General features: G+C 33.8%; 1 protein-coding gene across 1 annotated transcript in view; it reads right to left on the bottom strand.

Moving 5' to 3' along the window:
- Positions 1 to 1,367: 1,367 nt before the first annotated feature.
- Positions 1,368 to 20,212, bottom strand: part of ANTXR2 (ANTXR cell adhesion molecule 2) — a 137,735-nt gene continuing 118,890 nt past the window's right edge. The window contains exon 17 of the mRNA XM_039845547.1: positions 1,368 to 4,791. Within this exon, the coding sequence (XP_039701481.1) occupies positions 4,753 to 4,791 (39 nt within the window). The 3' untranslated portion in view covers positions 1,368 to 4,752. The remainder of the gene's footprint in view (positions 4,792 to 20,212) is intronic.

Below are 20,212 nucleotides of genomic sequence, written 5' to 3' on the forward strand. Positions count from 1 at the left end.
GGCATAGTTATTTTCAACTGAGATCTTTTCCCCCCAATTTTGACTAAGGAAAGAAAAATTCAATACATTTTTTGCAAGGTACAAAGTACCTCAATCATTAAAACCAGTGGCATATATATCTCATAACAACTTCTGTACATTTTTATACACACCTTTAAGATTCTTGCTAAGATTGTAAAGTCAGACGAAATATGTGAATATATTTGTCAATATTTTATTCATCTCGAGGGATTTCATCAGATGTAAACTTTATTATTAGTTTCTTCTTTGACAAATTGTAGTTATAAGAAATTAATTGAGAACTTACTCTCTTATGGCTAATTATCAAATTTTGTACTACGCTTCAATGTCTTTTTTGTAACTAAATAGCAGTTTACAGAGCTAATATTACCATGCTTACAAATAAAGCAAGTTATTAAAAACATGATATATAAATACAAAAACCTCCAATATGACAATATTCAGAGAAATGCTATCAGAGTGGAAGAAACTTTAGTTATCTTCAGTTCATCTCCGGCCCATGGTTGAGAAGCTGATACATTCAATTTCAGCAAGCTAGTTGTGGCTAGGTCTATGGTCTAGGCCCTCCATCACCAGATTCCTAAGCCAAGACGATTTGTAGCATGTATCACACTCAGTCACTCTATCTCACACACACACACAGATACACACACTCACACACACACACACACACACCTTACCTTCATATAGATCTTGAAAAGCAATCTGAACAAGCACATTTTAATATAAATTTGCATGTTATGTTGTGCGCTTATCAGCATTTTCTTTTGGCAGAAAAGCATAAAAATAAAGTACCTAAAAAACAAGCACGGGGCTTGCTACAATATGAGAAAGAAAAGAATTTTTCTTTCTTTTATCAAGTTGACTGAATTAGAATCTATTAAATGTATAGCTATACCAAAACTGAAGTGTTCTCAGAAATATGCTATAGACATTTACTAAATAAAATATTAATCTAACTCCAAGACTAGACTATATGGTTGCACTCACTTTATTATCTGCAAATAGACATTTTCTAGCCTCACCTTCTTGTTTCTTGCCTTAAACATACAATAGATGCACCAGAGATGATCATGATTCTAGATTCTAGATTTTCTTTCGTATGAAACTAATGGATGTATTTCTACTGTGCACATACAACCACCAAAATTTTCCAGTAGCAATAACACTAATAAATTTCCTAAAGTAATGTGATGCTGTACAAAACCTTGTAAAAGTGAACCACGAGGCTTTGCGGTGGAGGAAGTTACAATGCTTTACAATATTTGTAAATGTGACCTTATTGTGTTTTGCCCTCTTAAAATTAAAGAATATGTGTAATTCATGAAGCAAAAATATTTTAGATATTTTGTTGTCCATAATATAGTTTTAATTTAAAAAAACTAATAAATTGCCTCTAATTAGTAAACAATGGTCATGGCTATTTAAAGTTATTAAGTTCACAGAGACACTAGATCTTTTATCCAGTAAAAATTTATTTAAAAAACAAATATTGAATAATTTATGATTTAAAATGGTTAGAATAAAGTTTAAAGGAAATATAAGCAAATTGCTTTTTCTCTAACGATTTGAAATATAGAAGGTTTAAACCTTACATATTTTTGTCAAAATAGTAATTATCCATAGTGACAGATGCTGCTCCCTACTTAATGGAGGGTCTCAAATGTTACTCTACATTTCATTGACAAGGAAATATAAAATTTTAAAATAGAATTAACTTGGGGAAAGGCATCAGTGCTGTAACTCTCAGCACCAAATGTTTTTTCTGGGAGCACCAAATGCTTTAAGGAAAACATTCCAAGTATCAAAGTTTTCAGATAGATAAATATTTATGGATCAAATCCATAAAGAACAGACATTGTTATGAAATATATATAGATGTCTTCAAAACTTTCTTTCCAGGCAGAGTAGACACATAAGTTAGGAGTCATTTCCCACTTAATTGTTTTTGCAACCTTATGCAGCACAAACGGATTATGGATAAAGACTTACTCGTTTATTCACAGAAAGTAGATCTTCAAGGACATTATGTCCAAAATATTAAACAGGAGTTAGTTTTTTACATTAAATATAAAATGTTATTAAACTTACAGAAATGGCTTTATTCTAAGCTTTTATTTTCCTGGTTAAAAGATGTAGAATTTTTCAATTTAGTCCTTTAGTAAGAAAACAGTACTCTTTAAAGCAAATTCTTCTCATTTGTTAGTTAATCAGAGAAAATGATAACAAAGGTCTGATTCACATCTTTAAGTGCAATAAAATTCCATCTGTCTTTGAACTTTATGAGGGTTTTTTATTAGACTACAATAGACCATTGCCTCTCCCTCATTGAGAGCTCTTCATAGTTATGTTAGAACTGAAAATTCATTTGCATGACAATCTACAGAAAGCTATTTTACCATTTAGGAGCCGTTATCTACTTACATTGCTCATGTAGCAAAATACAAGTGTCATACAAATGCCGTATGATACTAGACAAATTCAAAGTAACTATCAAAGAAACAGCCTCAGCCTCTAAGCATCCTTAATATTCTTAAATGCCATTTAGGAGTGTGCACTTGTCAGAAACGAAGTGCCAATTTAAGAAAATAGCAATAGGCGCTGTCCCAGATGCAAATGTAGAACGAAGGTCTACAAGAACTAATTAACTGCGTATGTATCTGGCTTCCAAGTCACACTTGCACACATGAATAGTTACTGCTAATAGTATCATTTGTGAACATAAAAGACATGTTGGAACTCAATATAATTCTGTCCCTGAAACTAACCAAGACAATTATATATTCAACCAAACGAGGCTTGAGTTTACGTAGGCTTAAAGAAAATGGTAGCAGAGGCACAAGTAAATTTTTATTTATGAATATGTAGACACATGACTTTGGATCCAGCCAGCCAGTGACATAAATAAACTTGAGCAAAAGATTCAAACTAGAGTATATATATATGTGTGTGTGAGTGTGTGTGTGTGTCTATATACGTATATTTGTGTTTGTAAGGCTTCTTGGAACAGTGCCACAACTCTGGACACCAACCAACAAAATCACTGCCGTCCTTTGAAATATCCATTAAGAGCACAACGGGGGTAATTATACTGGGTTGCTCCAAATCGCTCTTTCCATCTCGTGCACTCACATGCCCGCCAAACATGAAATGTTCGCCTTCTCCCCTCCAATGTGATGGTTGTTGAACTTATTTTTAGTGTCATTTGATAAGCCTCTGTGCTCGCAGAGAGACATCCCACTGACCCAGCCACTGGTCATTGTCTATACCAGTTCACATCAAAGCAGGCGCGCTTTGTCAGGTTTCGAGTCGAATATCCATTTCGCATCTGAAGTACAGTATCGAAAGTGACTAGATCATTTGAGCTTTTTTCTTCAGCTGCTGCCTTCTTCCTCCCCCACAGTGTTTCTGCTCACGCTAACATAATTTGGCATTGTCGACATGACACGATGGTGGTTTTTCTAAAAAATTATAATACATACATTTTCGATGTTTTGTGGTGGCCGATCTTCCTGAAAATTTAATTTATAAATTGATGAGTGGAGATCTTTTTTTTCTCTACTGAATCATAACCAAGGTGAAGTGCTCCTCAAAATCCAAGTAATGTGCATACAGTAATAGGTCATTCAATGTCAAAAGGCATAAAAAAGATGAGCAAAATCTTCACAGGCTGCTGCTTGCTGTTGCCTTTAATTATATTAATTAAACTTTGAAATTTTCATGCAAAGAGAGTTGCTGGCTTGTGACGCTGAAGAGCCCTCAGAGACTTGGAGAAAGAAAAAACCCTGAGCGGAAGCTTCGATGTTACTGCTTCCTTTAAATTAAAAGCAAACAAAACTCCTAGGTATGTTTACAGATATTAATGCTTTATGCACTACTAAACCCTACACATTAAAAGAGGGGTAAATCTACCAATCACAGGGACAAGTTCTTAATTATGAGTCCCTTATACTCCACTCAAGATCTCTGCCTAGTGGCTGTCTTCCTGTGGAATAACGCTCTATTAATTTCTCCTTTTCCCGAGTGCATAATGAAAGAAAGGTGTCTTCAAGAACTAAAGGGCACAATCTTGCTTGCTACCAATACCTTGAGGCATCCTGTCTACATTTTGTCATGCGTGTGCACTTTTCAGTGTTAGAATGACAAGAAGTCCAGTCAGAAGCTTCCCATAAGGCACGTTGTGGTGGGGGACTTGGAAAGATTTTGTGATCTGACAGAGCTATAAGGCAATAGACCCCTTTATTTGCTTAGCCTGGTGGGAAATTTTATACTCTGCCCGTGGCTAAACAATCTTGCCATGTAAAAACACAAGTGCCATGTTTCCATGTTAAACACTCCTTTCTCCATTAAAGATCCATCACGGCCAGTTGTTTTGTGGTCCCTGTTTTGATATCATCTTCTTGCTGTCGTTTTTGCTTTGTTCCTCTTCCACACATTCAAACTTTCTTGTGCAAACCAGAGCATGTACATTAAAGTTCTTCCTTATTTTCAGTGTGATGAATCATGAGTTGCCACTGGGTTTCATCAACTGCCGTGTAGATGGCAGAACAAATGTTTGGAAATGTCTGGTGCAAGCAAAGCAGAAGGCAGAGAAAACATTTCCTGACTGAAAGGAATAAAGCTGCTCTTCCAAAAACTTCTAAAATGCACTTATTAGTTTCTCATTTGGTTGGAATTCAGCAGTGTGAAGATGTCCCATCTTCATACCTTCTTGGTCTTCCTGCTTTCCTTTTACTGAGACGAAACTCGGGAGAAGTTTATGCAACGGCCCTAGGAAAGAAACAAATCCTTATTGAAATATTAAAGCAATTATAAAAAAGCATAACATACCTAGTTTTCCTGCCATAATAAATGATTACCCAAGCTAAGGTGAATGTTAAGATGAGATATCAAGTCGTAAGTTTTTTTTTTTTTTCCTTGAGTCAAAGCACATAGTTTATTCAGATCTTTTCCACAGCAAGTTCACCTACACAATGATATGGTAAATTTGGGCACAAGAAAATTCTATGAAGAGGAATATGTTACTGCTACTCAAAGTATGGTGTTACTATCCTAGCAATAAAATATCAAAGCCACAACCTTATATGTTTCTTTTTATAATAAATTAAAATGAAAATATTCCTTTATGTAATCCAGTGCTTCTAAAACTGATATAAAACTGGGGTTTCTAAAGTACATGAGGAGCACTATTAAAAGTAGTAAGAGACTGAAGATAAGGAGTCAGGGAGAAAGAGAGATGTCATCTACTTTATTACACACTTTTGCAAGAGACTTATTTGTGATCTTGTCCATTGTTGTTGATCATTTATCACAACTGCACATCATAATTATTTGCTCTGTACAAATGGCGATTATTGATTTACATTGCACATTTCCAAAGAAACTTTGCCATTTCAACTCCTTAGCAATTCAATGAAGGTTGTGGAGCCACATTGTTTCATATGTAATTGTAAATAACCTAAGATTCATTTGAAAACCAAGTTTGCGATTGATACGGCACTATTGGTATACTGTACTACATAAATATTGTCCAGATTCCTCAACAGGCCAAAAGCTACTGCTTTCTAGTTAAGGAATATGATCACCCTATTGAGACTTTTTCTATTCCTCATAATGCCTATTCTCTAATTTCTCTAATTAGAACTTCTATTTATTTCCCTCTAAAAGCGAACAATATATTCGTTTACAATACATGATAATGTTCAAAAGGAACAACAAATATTGTTGGAGAAGAAAATTTGGAATGTAAAATAGGACTTTAGTCCATTTTCCTTTCAAAAATTACTACTCAATAAGTTTGGAAATTTCATAAATTAATGAAGAAATAAAAACATAGAAGGAAACTAGTTTCCACTAGCTTTTGACTAAAAGACAAATATTAATCGAATTATCTGTGTTCTAAATAATTGTGGAAGCAACGATATTACTAAAATTGGTATTTTGTTACTTATTTTATGCCTAATGACTACGAATAATATTTGTGCAAAAGGAAGTAAGAGAAAAGCAGAAAGATGAGCATAGAATGAGGTCAAAATTCTTTGGTAAATGCAGTGATACTTTCAAACAAGGTCTTTAGAATGAATATTAAGTGAAAATATGCTCTTCTACAGATTAACTAAATATGACACCATATGCCAAGAAAATGTTAAAGATGTTATTTTCATGACATATCTCTTTTCCAAACTTTCTTTTGGGAGGTGGAAGGTAGGAAAATGACATAATTAATAAATATTTGATCAAAGCAATAAAGCAGTGCTTCTAAGCCATGACAGTGTAACTAAATATGCAATGATATATATAAACTATGCAATTAAAACAGTGATGAACATTACAAATGTTACCTTCTGGCAATTTTCTAGAATCAAACAAATATATGAGGAGTGATATTATGACAGCAAAGATATGAATCGGTGACATCTTTTTCTTCTGCTTTTATGTACCAAAACAGTAAGTTTCACTCTTCTGCATAATTTTGAAATGAACTTATAACGAATTCCTACTTTTACTTGAGTTTCATCATTAATTAACTAGATTTAGATATAAGGATCCTTCTCTGACCATTTCTGCTCTACACACCAGATTAATCTCGGTGACTCTGATTCATTCACTTTAAGCACTTGGATTGTTTAAAAAGTGAGATTCACAGTTCACCTGAATTCTCAAAATCACTTCAACACCTAAATTATTTCAAATCTAATTATTTTCTATCTCGTTTGATATGGTTTCATTAAAGACATAGAAATTCAAATGAAGAAAACCTTATTGATTTTGATCCTGAGGTCCTTATTTCAATTCTTCTAAAGCTTGAGATAAATATTGATCATTAGCTGTCAAATATCTATTGATTCAAGTATGCCAAAAAACAAACAAACAAACAAACAACCCACTGCTAAATGCAGTGTTTTAGTACACACCTATTAACAAAAACAACCAAATGTCTTCTCCCCTCCTAATCATGGACTTAGTGTTTGCACTTTTATCAAGAGCTGATAATGTCTAGGTATACTTTTATTTTACAGAAATTAAAAAGTCAGCAACATGGAAGAGTGCTGTTTAAGTGATGTATAGTGTTGCCTGGTACTCCCAGTTATGAGGCTCCTTCTCCCAAAGATCCCACTGCATCTCTACTACAGCCAAACCACATTATACCACTTTGCCACTTTTTAACTGTGTGACAATGGGCAACATTTAACTACTGAGTATTTCTGTTTCTTCATCAGTTAAATGATGATTAAAAATCTGTTAATATATATAAAGCACTTAGAACAGTGCCTAGCATATAGTAAATTCAGTAAAATATAGGTACTTGTTATCCATCTTCCCTCTAAAATGTCACTGCACAGTCTAAAATGGAGCCGATATAACCACTTAGAAACAAATAAATGAATACAAAATGACCACACCTCCACTGCAGGAGGAGCCAGATGTCAAAAAATGGGAATATAAAATAAGTGTGGATTTGAGAGAGAAAAAGAGGATTCCAAATGAGAAAAATACAATGGTGGAAAAAGAGAGAAGAAAATATGGCGAAACAGAAGAGAGTAGCTGTAAGAAAAGATAGAAAAGGTATGACCAATGAAAAAAAAAATTATTGGACAGAAGGAAATTTTTATTCAGTATTCCATCAGGCGTCTTACTCTCAGGGGATTATTTTATGCTAGCTGCTACCATCCACTTACAGAATGTTCTAAAATCAAGGCAACATACCTTGGTTGTAAGTAACTGTGATTAGGTTTCTCTGGCCCTTCAAATACTACTCAATACTATCTTATAAAACCCATCGTGATAATGCTAATTATGTTCAAGGTCATGAATGTTTTGGCTATCACTGATATCATGGCAAGCAATATATGCCAGAACATTGCAGAGCAATTTTTATTTGCAAGAAACGGGATATGACAAGATTTACAAGACTTCATATTTTCATGTTTACAGTGCCTACATAATAAAGGTATGTTATCAACGTAACAAGCAAAGAACTATAAAATTGCTGGAACATACGACTCATCAAAGAGCACAGAATGGAAAATAGTATTGATTACTACTGTTCATTTTCTGAGAATATTTCATTTTGCTGATGAATAATAAAAGTGCTGAAATTTTTTTAGAATTAAATGGCTTAATAAAAAAACAATTCAATGTCCTCTAATTACACAGAAATATACATAGAGACATATTTTATGTTAATACTTTATTCTCTGTATAAAGATTAATACTAGTATTAGGTAACAGGACTATACTAGCTATTTATTTCTGTACTTCAGTGTTTTTTTCATACTGTATTCCACAAAGTCCTGTGGGCTCTACAAGGTGCCTCTGTGGCCACTCCAGCTGGAGTGGTGCACAAGAAGGGAGCCAGTAGCCACACTACAAGCCTCTCCATGCTAATTCGACCCAAGGAGATCCACTCTCATCTACCTCTAAAGCTGTAATTCGGCTTAAGATTTTTGCGCTAAAAATGTAGTTTGATAACTATTATTCAGGATATGCATGCCTATGTTAAGTCAGATCAAAAGTATACTATTTACTTTTTGGACTTTGTTTCTTCTCTTCAGAAATACCTTCCTAGGTTTATGACAACGTTATAGTAGTATCCCTTTCACATTTGGTCACATGAAGAGAATTTTGCATTTTTGACAATTGCTGGTATTAAGGGATCAATTCTTGGAGTTCAGAACTAGAAAAAAATCTTGTCCCTTCTGATAAGCTCATGTGCGTCCCTTTTATTATATAAAACAACTGCATAACTCAGTCTTTCTCTTTGCGCCTTTGCTTTCAGAAAGCTCAGATTTACATGATGTTTTAAAAAGAACTGCCACACTTAGTAGACATTTTCTTGTGTTGCTATGTATTGACTTTGGCCCACATTTATTTCTCTATTTTCATTCTGAAGTTTTATTGTGTATTTTTCTCAATAATTCTATAGAAATAATCTAGGTATAAGTACATGTAAACTAATATATATTTCTTAATTTTCAACTTTTCTAGTCATAAAGACTCCAAATTCATCTAAACCTCTAAAACCCTCTAACAAATTTATTACCTCAACCTCTATTTTATACAAAAAGATTGTATCATGTCTATTTCCCTTCTCTCTTGCCTTTTCCTATTCTGGTGGAGCTAATGAAGCACTTTGCAGACATCTGATTTCAAATGATGATTAAATTGAACTTAACCTGAACTAAATTAACATAGATAATAAATACAAACTTGAGGTTTATACATGCAAGCATGTTGAAACTACACTATTCTTCCTAAAATCCCAAAAGTTCTTTTACAAGAACTAATCGCCCAGGTCTAAAGACTGAACACTTAATTTCATTTTCTTTGACTGCTATAAAAGATGAGCACAATATGATTCTTTATAAACTAGAAATTTATTAACGTCCTGATTGATCTCTTAAAACAGAGCTCTGTACTGAAGCTCTGTACTTTACTCCATTACCTGCTCTCCCTCAGTATAAGAAGGAACAGAATGTACTAAGTATAAACAACAAATACAACTTGGTCATAACAAAGGCTCAATTCACAATTCAAATGTCAGCTTTAACTTTACTTAGGTGATTTTTCAGGCAGTAACAGGTATCTATTAAAATAAGAATGTCATTGACAATTCTCCGGAAATCGTTAGCCACTGCCTTCTCTTGGGTCTCATAATGAGTAGGAATTAGAAGTAGACAGCCAAAATGAAACTTTCGTGAATTATGTCACTGCTCTCCAGTTAGCTAAACCAAAAGATGGAAACAAGACAATAGTAGGAACTGACATATTTGCTCTTGGTTAAGTGTATAGACCCCAACTCTGTTGCAATATTTGAAAACTGATTTCACCCATTCTTTTTCACTGTAGCCAGTAAGAGTAGCATTAACCGGAGCAAGTGTCACATTTCCCATCTCTTGAACATTAAAATTCTGCTGGCATTAATGCTTGCAAACTCCTTTACTAGCTATCTGCGCAGGATATATTTCACCGCTAGAACTGTTATAGTATTATACTCACCTCATAAATATCCATTGACAAGCTGAAGCATACAACTGCACTTCAGACTTTTCAAATACAGATGATTTATTTATATCCTCACTTCTAAAAAGAGTTTACTAAACCTTCATGCTTTGTAAAACAGTAAACAGTGATTCAAATGTAAAACTGTATACCAAGCACAAGTACACATAGAAACAGACACAAGACAATTTGAAGAGGTCCAGGAAATCACAAATATTAGGAACAAATGTTGACTTGAGGAAACAATAGGCTCTTTTTAAATAAAATTATTTTTCAATTATAGTTGGGATACAATATTATATTAGTTTCAGGTGTACAGCATAGTGATTAGAGGTCTATATAACCCACAAAGTGATCACTCCACTAAATCTAGTACTCCTCTGCCCCCATACATAATTATTACATTACTGACTATATTCCTTATGCTATATTTTGTATCTCTATGACTATTTTGTAACTACTCATTTATAATTTTTAATCCCTTTCCCATTTTTCAGTAACCCTCCAACCCCCCTCTCATCTGGTGACTCTCAAAATGTTCTCTGTGTCTGTGAGTTTCTGTTTTTCATTGTTTTGTTTTTTTAGATTCTGCAAGTACATGCAATCATACAGCAGTTGTTGTTCTCTATCTGACTTCATTCGGCACAATACCCTTTAGGTCCATAATGCAATATCTTTTTCCATCTCTTAACTTTTAATCTGTGTGTCTATTAATCTGAAGTGAGTCTCTTGCAGACAGCCTATGTAAAGGTCTCGTTTTCTTATCCATTTGGTCACCCTATATTTTGATTGGGACACTTAATTCTTTTTCATTTGAAGAAATGGTTGATAGATATGTAGTTATTGCCATCCTTTATTCATATTTCTGATACATATTTTCCTTCTTCTTAAAGAAGTCCCTCCTACATTTCCTGTAATGCTGGCTTGGTGGTGATGAACTTCTTTAGCTTTTTCTTGTCTGGGAAGCTCTTTATCTGTCCTTTGACTCTGAATGATAGCTTTGCTGGACAAAGTAATCTTGGTTATAGATCCTGAGTTTTCATCACTTTGAATATTTTATGTTAAGCCCTTTATCCTGCAAAGTTTCTTCTGAGAAATCAGCTGCCAGCCTTATGGGAGCTCCCTTGTAGGTAACTAATTGTTATTCTCTTGCTGCTTTTAAGATTCTCTCTTTGTATTTAACCTTTGGCATTTTAATTATGATGTGTCTTGGTATGGGCCTCTTTGGGTTCTTTTTGGAGGGAATCTCTGAACTTCGTAGGGTTGTATGTCTATTTCTCTCTTAGGTTAGGAACGTTCCCATCATTTCTTCAAAGAGGTTTTCTACTTCTTGCTTTCTCTCTTCTGCTTCTGGTACTTATATGATGTGAATGCTGTTACGCTTAATGTTGTCCCATAGTCTCCTTAAGTCATCTTCGTTGTTCAAAAATGTTTTCTCGTTGCTACTCTGATTGGGTGTCCTCCATGATCTCATCCTCTATATCAGTAATTGGATCCTCCTCTTCATCCACTCTCAACAGATAAATGTGCTTTTCATCTCAGTATTTTATTCTTCTGACTAGTTCTCTGTTATAATTTCCATATCCCTTTTTATGTTTTTTATCTCTTTGTTAAAGTTCTCACGGAGTTCACCTACTCTTCCTTTAAGTTCATTGAACATCCATCCTTATAACCACCATTTGAACTCTGCATCTGTTAGATTACTTGACTGTACTTTATTTAGATATTTTTCTGGAGCTCTGTTCTGTTTTTCATGTAGGACATGCTTTTCTGTCTCTCTATTTTGACTGCCTTTATGTGTCTGTTTCTATGTACTATATAAATTTCCTAGTCTTAGTAGTGTGGTTTTGAGGGGTCCAGTGGCATAGTCTTGAGAGGGGTCCAACTGCAGGCCTAGCCTATGCCCATTCAAGGCCACCTGGTAAGTGTCAGCAAGCAATCCATAGATGGATGCCACTCGTGCTGTGTTTATAGCTGCTTCAAGAGGCCAAACCAGAAAATGAGGCCAGCTGCCACCAGTGTGGGGCTTAGAGCTGCTCAGCAAGGGTCACAGGGCACGCTGAGGACACCACTGGCCGTGGCTTGTGTAAGGCTGCAAGTTGAGAGGGGCAGAGTCTCAGGGAATCCTCTGGGCAGAGTGACCTCTGTTATCCAGTTTGATGATGTCTTGGCTGTGGCGGTACCTGCGTCCACAGCCACCAGCACTTCTGCCTGGGAGAAAAAGCCCCTCTAGCCCTTGCCTCGAAGCTCTACAACTCAGTGTCCCCCCCGTATGTCCCTAGCACCCCACCCACTAGCCATCTCAGCACTAGAGCTCAGGGCGAGTGAGTCTGTCACCACCAAAGTCCGACAGAGCCGCAGCCTCTTTAAAAGGAACATCTGTACCTGCCAGCTGCAGCTGCTATAGCCTCTGTCTTGCTCAGCCCACATGGGACTGGGCAGCCTCCCGTCTTCTGTCCTTTCTACCATTCCAAGGTGATTTCTTAATTCTCTCTCTAGTTGTAGGGCTTCTGTTCATCTAGACCCCAAGCAACTCTGCTTGCTTTTTGCTCTGTGGATTTGTCACAATTTTGGTGTGGTCACAAAAGAAGATTTACAAAGCCTTCACCCTCTATGTTATCTTGACTGCCAGCCTCCAACAATAGGCTCTTTGAGTGGAGATATTCTATAGCAACTAGAGGGACAAGACTGAAGAGAGGGCTCATACTATCATCTTTTTCATATATATATGAGAGATATATCAATATATATGATACACATAGATTTGTATATAAGTATAAATTATATATAATATGAGAAAATATGTGCTATCCTCTGCTATAAAAAAAATGGCAAGATTTTGAGCTAAAGTATATATTCTACATACTCTTTTCTAATGGAAGCCCAACATATAAATGTCCCACTTTACAGAGGTGAACATATAGCATATGGATATTAAATAGATGCCTGACAAATTAACCTCCATATGTTTTTCTTCTTTTTTCTGTTATGGCACCTGAAAAATTTTAGTGACACTACACATACTGTTAACATTTATTTTGCACATATGCAAGTTTCTTAATTTTTCCTTGAGATTCAGGCATATAGTTGGAAGTTAATGCAACAACTAACCCATGCCTCATAATTTATAATATGATATTGACTCCTCTAAGACAGTTCTCCAGAAATCATTGTTGGCCATACCTTCTCATGGAGCCTCATAATAGGTTATAATGGGAAGTAAACACCCAAGATATATATATAGTTTTTTTTTCTTAATCCTGGCCAGTACTTCACAATAGTGTGTACACTATTATACGTACATACATACATATACATATATATATATATACATATACATATATATATGTATATGTATATATATATATATAAAATCAGAAAAGAATTCCATATATCTTTTCAGTTGGTTAACTTTTTTGTTGTTCTTGGACCCATCGCAGGCAGTATAGGTATAATTTTCCTCTTTCTAATCTCAGGTAGAGTACCAATATATAAAAAAAAAATAACCACTAAAAATACAGCTTCAAGCTATAGAAAAACAGAAAATAAGTTTTGTACATCCATGTTGTAGCATTATCAATATTAGTAAATGACTGAAAACAACTCAGATATCCATTATAGGGGCAAGATGAAAAATCTATAAGATACACAGAGACAATCAAATATTATAAATAATATACAGCTGTTAAAAAGAATAAGGAAAATCTGTACATACTATTGTGAAGTACTGGCCAGGATTAAGAAAAAAATCAAGGTCACTCTAGTGTACACATGATGCTGTATTTTACATTTAAAAAAAAGAAAATACACTAGAATGAATATATCCTTATATTTTCAAAGAGAAATAAAAAAACAAAAGTTGTTTTGAAAACAAAATTAGTTACCAATAGGTGGAAAAAGGGCACACAGTGGAGTGGATGAGGATATAAATAAGATATCTTTGAATAGCTTTAGTTATATGCTATTAAATGAAACCATGTAAATAGTTTACATTTGCAAACAAAAAGTTATGCAATAAAAAGAAATCCCTACAAACTAAAATAGTCTTTACTAAATGCAAGGCAGAACCCTGCCAAAAGATGAAGCCATGGCAGGAAAACTGAGAGAGATCGTTCTATAGCACATGAGGTTTTCCTTGAGAGCAAGGAAGTAGTCAACTAAAGTCTGGGAGAAAGGTAGGAAGGTAGAGAAATATTTCCTTCTTCAAAGACACATGGGGCCTTCTCCAGGGGAAAAGGAAACAGCCAGCTGAAGGTTTGAGGCATGGCAAGAGGAATGGAAAAACACAACTCTGAGAGACCCAGGGCCTTCATTAACCATAAGGCAGAAGCCTGAAACCTGGGAGTAGGAAAACTGAGAAAAATCCTTCCAAGACTCATGAGGCCTCTGACAATACAAGGAATTGGCCAGTCAAAGGCTATAGGCAGAGAATCAATGTGAAAACAGGTCTCTCAAGGTACAGAAAGTGGTGGGGAGTGAGTTGGGAGGGCATGGGAACATGATCCTGAGAGTAAAGAGAACTCCAGTGCAACCCAAGCTCATAGGTATGCTGTAAAACAGGGCAAGGGAGGGGCTCTGCTGAAAGAAAATCCATGGTCCTGCTCTCAAAATTTCTGAAGCCAGTAGTAAACTAAAAATAACTAAGATGGCAAGATACTGAGACCCAGCCCAACTACAGATGAGTAACATGACAGAGAAAGTGGTATATACAATTCTAGAGGTAAATATTATCTAGGTTAGTCCCAATATTTTATGTACAATGTCTAGCATAAAAATCACAAATTATGGTATATACAAAGAAGCAAGAAAATATGACCCATAATTGATGGAAAATACAATTAGGCAAACCTATAGTTAATGGAAAAGGACTTTAAAATAATTATAATAGAAATATTTAAAGTCTTAGAGAAAAGAGTGTATAACATGAATTTCAGCAGAAATGTAAAAATTATAAATAAGAACCAAATGGAAAAATTAGAGAGGAAAAATGCAGTATCTGAAATAATGTTTTTGATTCATATAAATTAGACTGGACATAGCAGAAGAAAAACTCATTGAATTTGAAGGAGAATAGAAGCTGTGCAAATAAAAAACACAAAGAGAAAAAATAACTAAATAGAACCTGAGACTTGTGAGACATTATCTAATGGTCTATCATATGAGTAATTGATGTCCAGAAGAAGAGACAGAATGGAACAAAAAAAAAATTCTTTTTAATAATGACTGAGAATGTCCTCGATTTGAAGAAAGGCATAAATCTACAGATCAAGGAAACTCAGTGACCCTTAAACAGGATAAATTACACAGAAAATCATATCAGAGAATATATAGTAACCTACGTAAACCAAAGAATATCATAAAAGCATACCTCTCTGTCCTTCATCACGATATCCTAAGACATTATGCAGACGCTTCTCAATTTAGAGTGGAGCTCTTCAACAAACCCATTGTAAGTTGAAAATATCATAAATCAGAAATGTGCTTAATACACCTAACCACTGAATATCATAGGTTAGATTAGACTACCTTAAACATGCTCACATTAGCCTTAAATACTCACATTAGCCTACAGTTGAGTAAAATCATCTAACACAATAAATACACTTTAGACTCTCAGTTGTTTACCCTTGAGATCTTGTGGCTGGTTGGAAGGTGCAGCTTGCTGCCATTGCTCAGCATCATAAAAGAGTACCATATTGTTTATCGTTAGCCTGGCAAAAAATCACAATTCAGAATTCAAAGTGTGGTTTCTACTGAATCATATTGCTTCTACACCATCATAAAGTCAAAAATTGTTAGCCGAGCCATCGTAAATTGGGTACTTTTTGTATACAGGGAAAAAAATATCCATAAGTATAACAGTCAACTTTTTATCAGAAACAATGGAAGATGTAAGACAATGGAACAATTTAAATGCTGAATGGGCAGAAGTCAACCTAAATTTTCATATCCAGAGAAAATACTGTTCAAAAATGTAGGCAAAATAAAGAAATTTTTAGACAAGCAGAACCTGACATAATTTATTTGTGATAAACTTCAACAATAATAACTGCTAAAAGAAGTTCTTAAAATTGAAGAAAAATAAACTAGATGGAACCCTAGATCTGCAGGAAGAAATAAAGAAAAACAAAACAGTAAATAAGTGGCTAAATAAGAAATATAAGTATATAAAAGAACTCATATTTCTTTGTGACATCATTGATTAGTTAAAGAAAAAAATAATAATATGTTACTGAATTCATAGCATATGTAGAAGTAAAATACATGACAGTAAGAATGCACAGAATTGGAGGGAGAAATGAAAATTAGGCCATGGTAATGTTTATATATTGTTCTTAAATTAGTATAATATTATTTGATGGCAGATTGTGAAACATTAAAGAAACATTATTATCTCTAAGGATAAATAGATCAGCTAAGAAATGTTTTATTTTACTCATTAATCTTAATTTTACTAATACTATTTCATTATTAATTGGTATCTATATATATTTTAGGACAGAGAAAATAAGTAAGTACTTCAATATTGTTAAGGCCAAGATTTCTCATTCAAGAGAAAAGAGATACAAGTATAAATTTAGAAATACTCAGTAAGATACCTTAATGCTAAACTAGAATTTAAAATATACTGTAAACTCATGATTTTTTCAAAGTCCTGAATTTCCTACCTCTACCAGCTAAAAATGCTTAGAAAATAATTACAACCCAATAACAATCAGCACCCTTGTAATCCAAAATGTGTTTTCTAAATACCATTATCTACTAAAAACATCTAGGGCTCTTTGGAGTTTAATGTTTTATTCCAGTTTTGAAATGAAAAATTGGTAGATAAGCATGGGATATATTATACCAAAACAAAAAAAAATTATCAAAGACTAATATAGGCCATGTCAAAAATATATAATAATTGATATAATGGATCAGGCTTTTACCACCTGCTTTCTCTGATGTATCTTGGCATCACTGATAGTAAGACAATTCATGTGATGCATTATAAAATGCACAGCACCACTTATGAACAATCTAAGGCAAAAGAAAAAAGTATATCTGAATCAGAGTAAAGCATTACAGAGTATCAATATATATGAGTGTATGTTGAAGACCAGTGCTAAAAGAGTTGTATTTTACAAAAAGTGTTCATGTAGCAGTTGAGAAGAGATTCAAAGGAAGTCAATGAAACTGTGACTATCTGGGGAAGAATAATTCTGTAGAAGAAACCAATAAGTGCAAAGTCCCAGGGGTTGAAAGTGTCTTTGGTATGTCTGCAGAAAAGTAACAGATAGCGTGGCAGGAGCAGACTGAGCAAGAGGAGGTGAGAGGAGAGACCCTATCATAAAAAGCCTTGAAGCACTAACTGTTATAAATCCTCTTTTCCAAAATCAAAGTTATTAATTATACAAAGTTAATATCTGAATCCATTCTCTTCTCCTTTATAGAAGATTGAGCTAAAATGTTAAGTCATTTACTTTTTAAAATTTTTTAAATTCACATGTACCCAAACTCCCCCCAAACACACACACAGTAGACAATACCAGAATAAAGACCCCAAACTCCAAAAAACATGTCAAATAATGACTAATCGAAAACACAATCCATATTTAAATTATGCATTTAAAAAGATGTTAGAAAAATCCAAATGAAAAGCATATTATATCACTTCTGTTTTATCAGGTGGAAAATAGAATAAATTAATTTACTCAGTGTGAAAGAATGCTACATAAAAATACTAATTTTTATTAGAGTACTTCTGGGCTTGAAATTTTAACCTCAGTTGTTAACACCACAGAGCAAAAATTTTACAGGCAATTCATTTTTTTCCCTCTAGAAATTTAAGCACTCATATAATTTGTTGTAACAAACTGCTTTTGGCACATCACATTTAAAAAGAAATTCTGAAAGTTTACATATCATTATGAAATGAAATGAAAATATTTATTAAGAGATTTTCCTAATGGATATAATCCTAGGGATGCAATGATTGATCCACAGCTAAATTTCTAAGAATTAAACCTTTACTTCTGGGACATTAAAATAGTATACGTTTTTCCAGTCAAGAAATTAATAACTAAAAATATGTTGATGGATTCAGCCTACACTTGATTCAGACATATTTCCATTAGCTGTCTCTACTTAAAAGTATCCAAAGCTCTTTGGGTGATTTGTCAGATGGCTAAATTCCCAGCCATCCCCACTTTATATGCAGGTGCAGGTCTGGACACGCTTTTCATACACAGCCACAGAGATTTATATTGCAAAGATAGATGCCGCTGTGACACAGATGTCACTTCATTGATCAGTGAGTATACAATAGCATTTAATGGGAATCCCTTGCTCACAGCTTGAAAAAAAATAAACATTTATTACTTTTGTGCTTTAATCAATACAGGCATTCCTAGACTAAATAACATATCAACTAAAAAGACTCTTCAAACTGGGAAAATATTAAACCATCTCTAGAGAGATAATTAATCCCCTCAATAGAAAGAATCAACTTTCAAAGTTTAAACATTTATACACATACATGTGTACACATTCAAATAAGTAAACAAACATGATTGTGATAGTGTTTCAAAGTACTAATTACTTACTCATGTATAATAAGTTACATCTATGCACAAAGGATAGTTTGCTTTTTGGTCCACAGAACTCAAAAATACTAAAGGTCTTTACATTTAAGAGTCAAATAACAAAAAGTGATTGTCTTTGATTATTAAATCTTCATTTGACTGTCCATATATAATTATTCAATATCCCAGAACCAGATACTGTCATTTAGATCTATCTACAAGCATTGAGTATAGTGTTAGTGCAAAATAGATAGATGATAGATAGATAGATGATTGATAAATAGGTGGAAAATTGATAGATAGATGATAGATAGGCAGGCAGACAGACAGATGCTAGATAGATAGACAGACAGACAGGCAGGCAGACAGATATGGATATAAAGAGTCCATTTTCAGTTAGCTTAGGAAAACAAATTCTGATATTCTAAAACAAAATTATTTTCTAAACCGAAAGTAATATAATTAGCCTAATATCCTACTTTAAAAATATAATTAGACTCTAGTTAATAGCAAAGTTTATTCAGCATTATAACAAATCTTTTAATTGTTTTAAACAAACAAATCTAAGTATTTATTTAAACTCTAACTTCTGTCCTAGATTGTAATCTGCATAATCGTTTTTTTTAACCACCATTTTGCAAATTCACTCTACAGTTTAAGAGCTTAAAAATATTTGCCAAATTAATGATAACTATTAGGTTCAAAATATTCAATTTGATCTATGCAGCTAATATCTCTCTGAACATATAACTGATATTGACATCAATATTTGTATAAATATTGAGATATTTCAATCTAACAACACAATGATTAGCAAGCTACAAAATAAAATACAAACAGAAAACTATAAAACTATACTTCAGTTTTTACTGACTTGTAATTAAGCAATAGTGGCAATCACTCCATGGGCAAAAGTCTTCCTGGTTTATTTTGTGGTATGAATATTCAAGCACTCCTAGATGTCCCATTTCTTATATGTTGGCTCAATGGCTAGGCATAATAGGGTAATGGCTGAACTGCAGGATAGAAGTGGGAAACAAGTAGGCATCAGAGAGGAACTGAACTTGATGTCAATTTTAAATAGAGAGCAGATGGTTGGAAATGAAATCTGTTTTATGCCTGAAACCACCAACAGACAAAGAAGATAGAGATAAAAGTATATATTCTAAGTCCATTATGATTCTTAGATCTAAATATATCACATATTTGGACAGGCAGGAAGTGGTCATTATGAGCAACCTAACCACGTGAAAACATATCATGCAGTAGCAAAACATTAAATCGGTGCCCAGTTAACTAATTGATTTTGTGAGTGTTTATTTTCCTTTTACACCTCGTTATTCCCTGTGAAAGAAATCAACATTCCTTCTTCACACAAGTGGCATATTACTTGCTAACTCTATGTGTCAAAAATTCCAGAGACCAAGTTACACATCAATGAGGAATTATTCTGCATTTATTAATTAATAGCATTATTTGATTTGAAAATAATATAGCATAATTCATTCAGATTTCCCAAAACACATATTTTTTTAAATGCTCTCAAAATTGATGGTGTTTGCTGACAAATGTGAAAGTTTAAGACTGGACTAGTCAGGGTAGGATCACTTCGTAAATTATAT

This window comes from Pteropus medius, unplaced genomic scaffold (genome assembly GCF_902729225.1).
Source record: "Pteropus medius unplaced genomic scaffold, Ma_sr-lr_union100, whole genome shotgun sequence".
NCBI lineage: Eukaryota > Metazoa > Chordata > Mammalia > Chiroptera > Pteropodidae > Pteropus > Pteropus medius.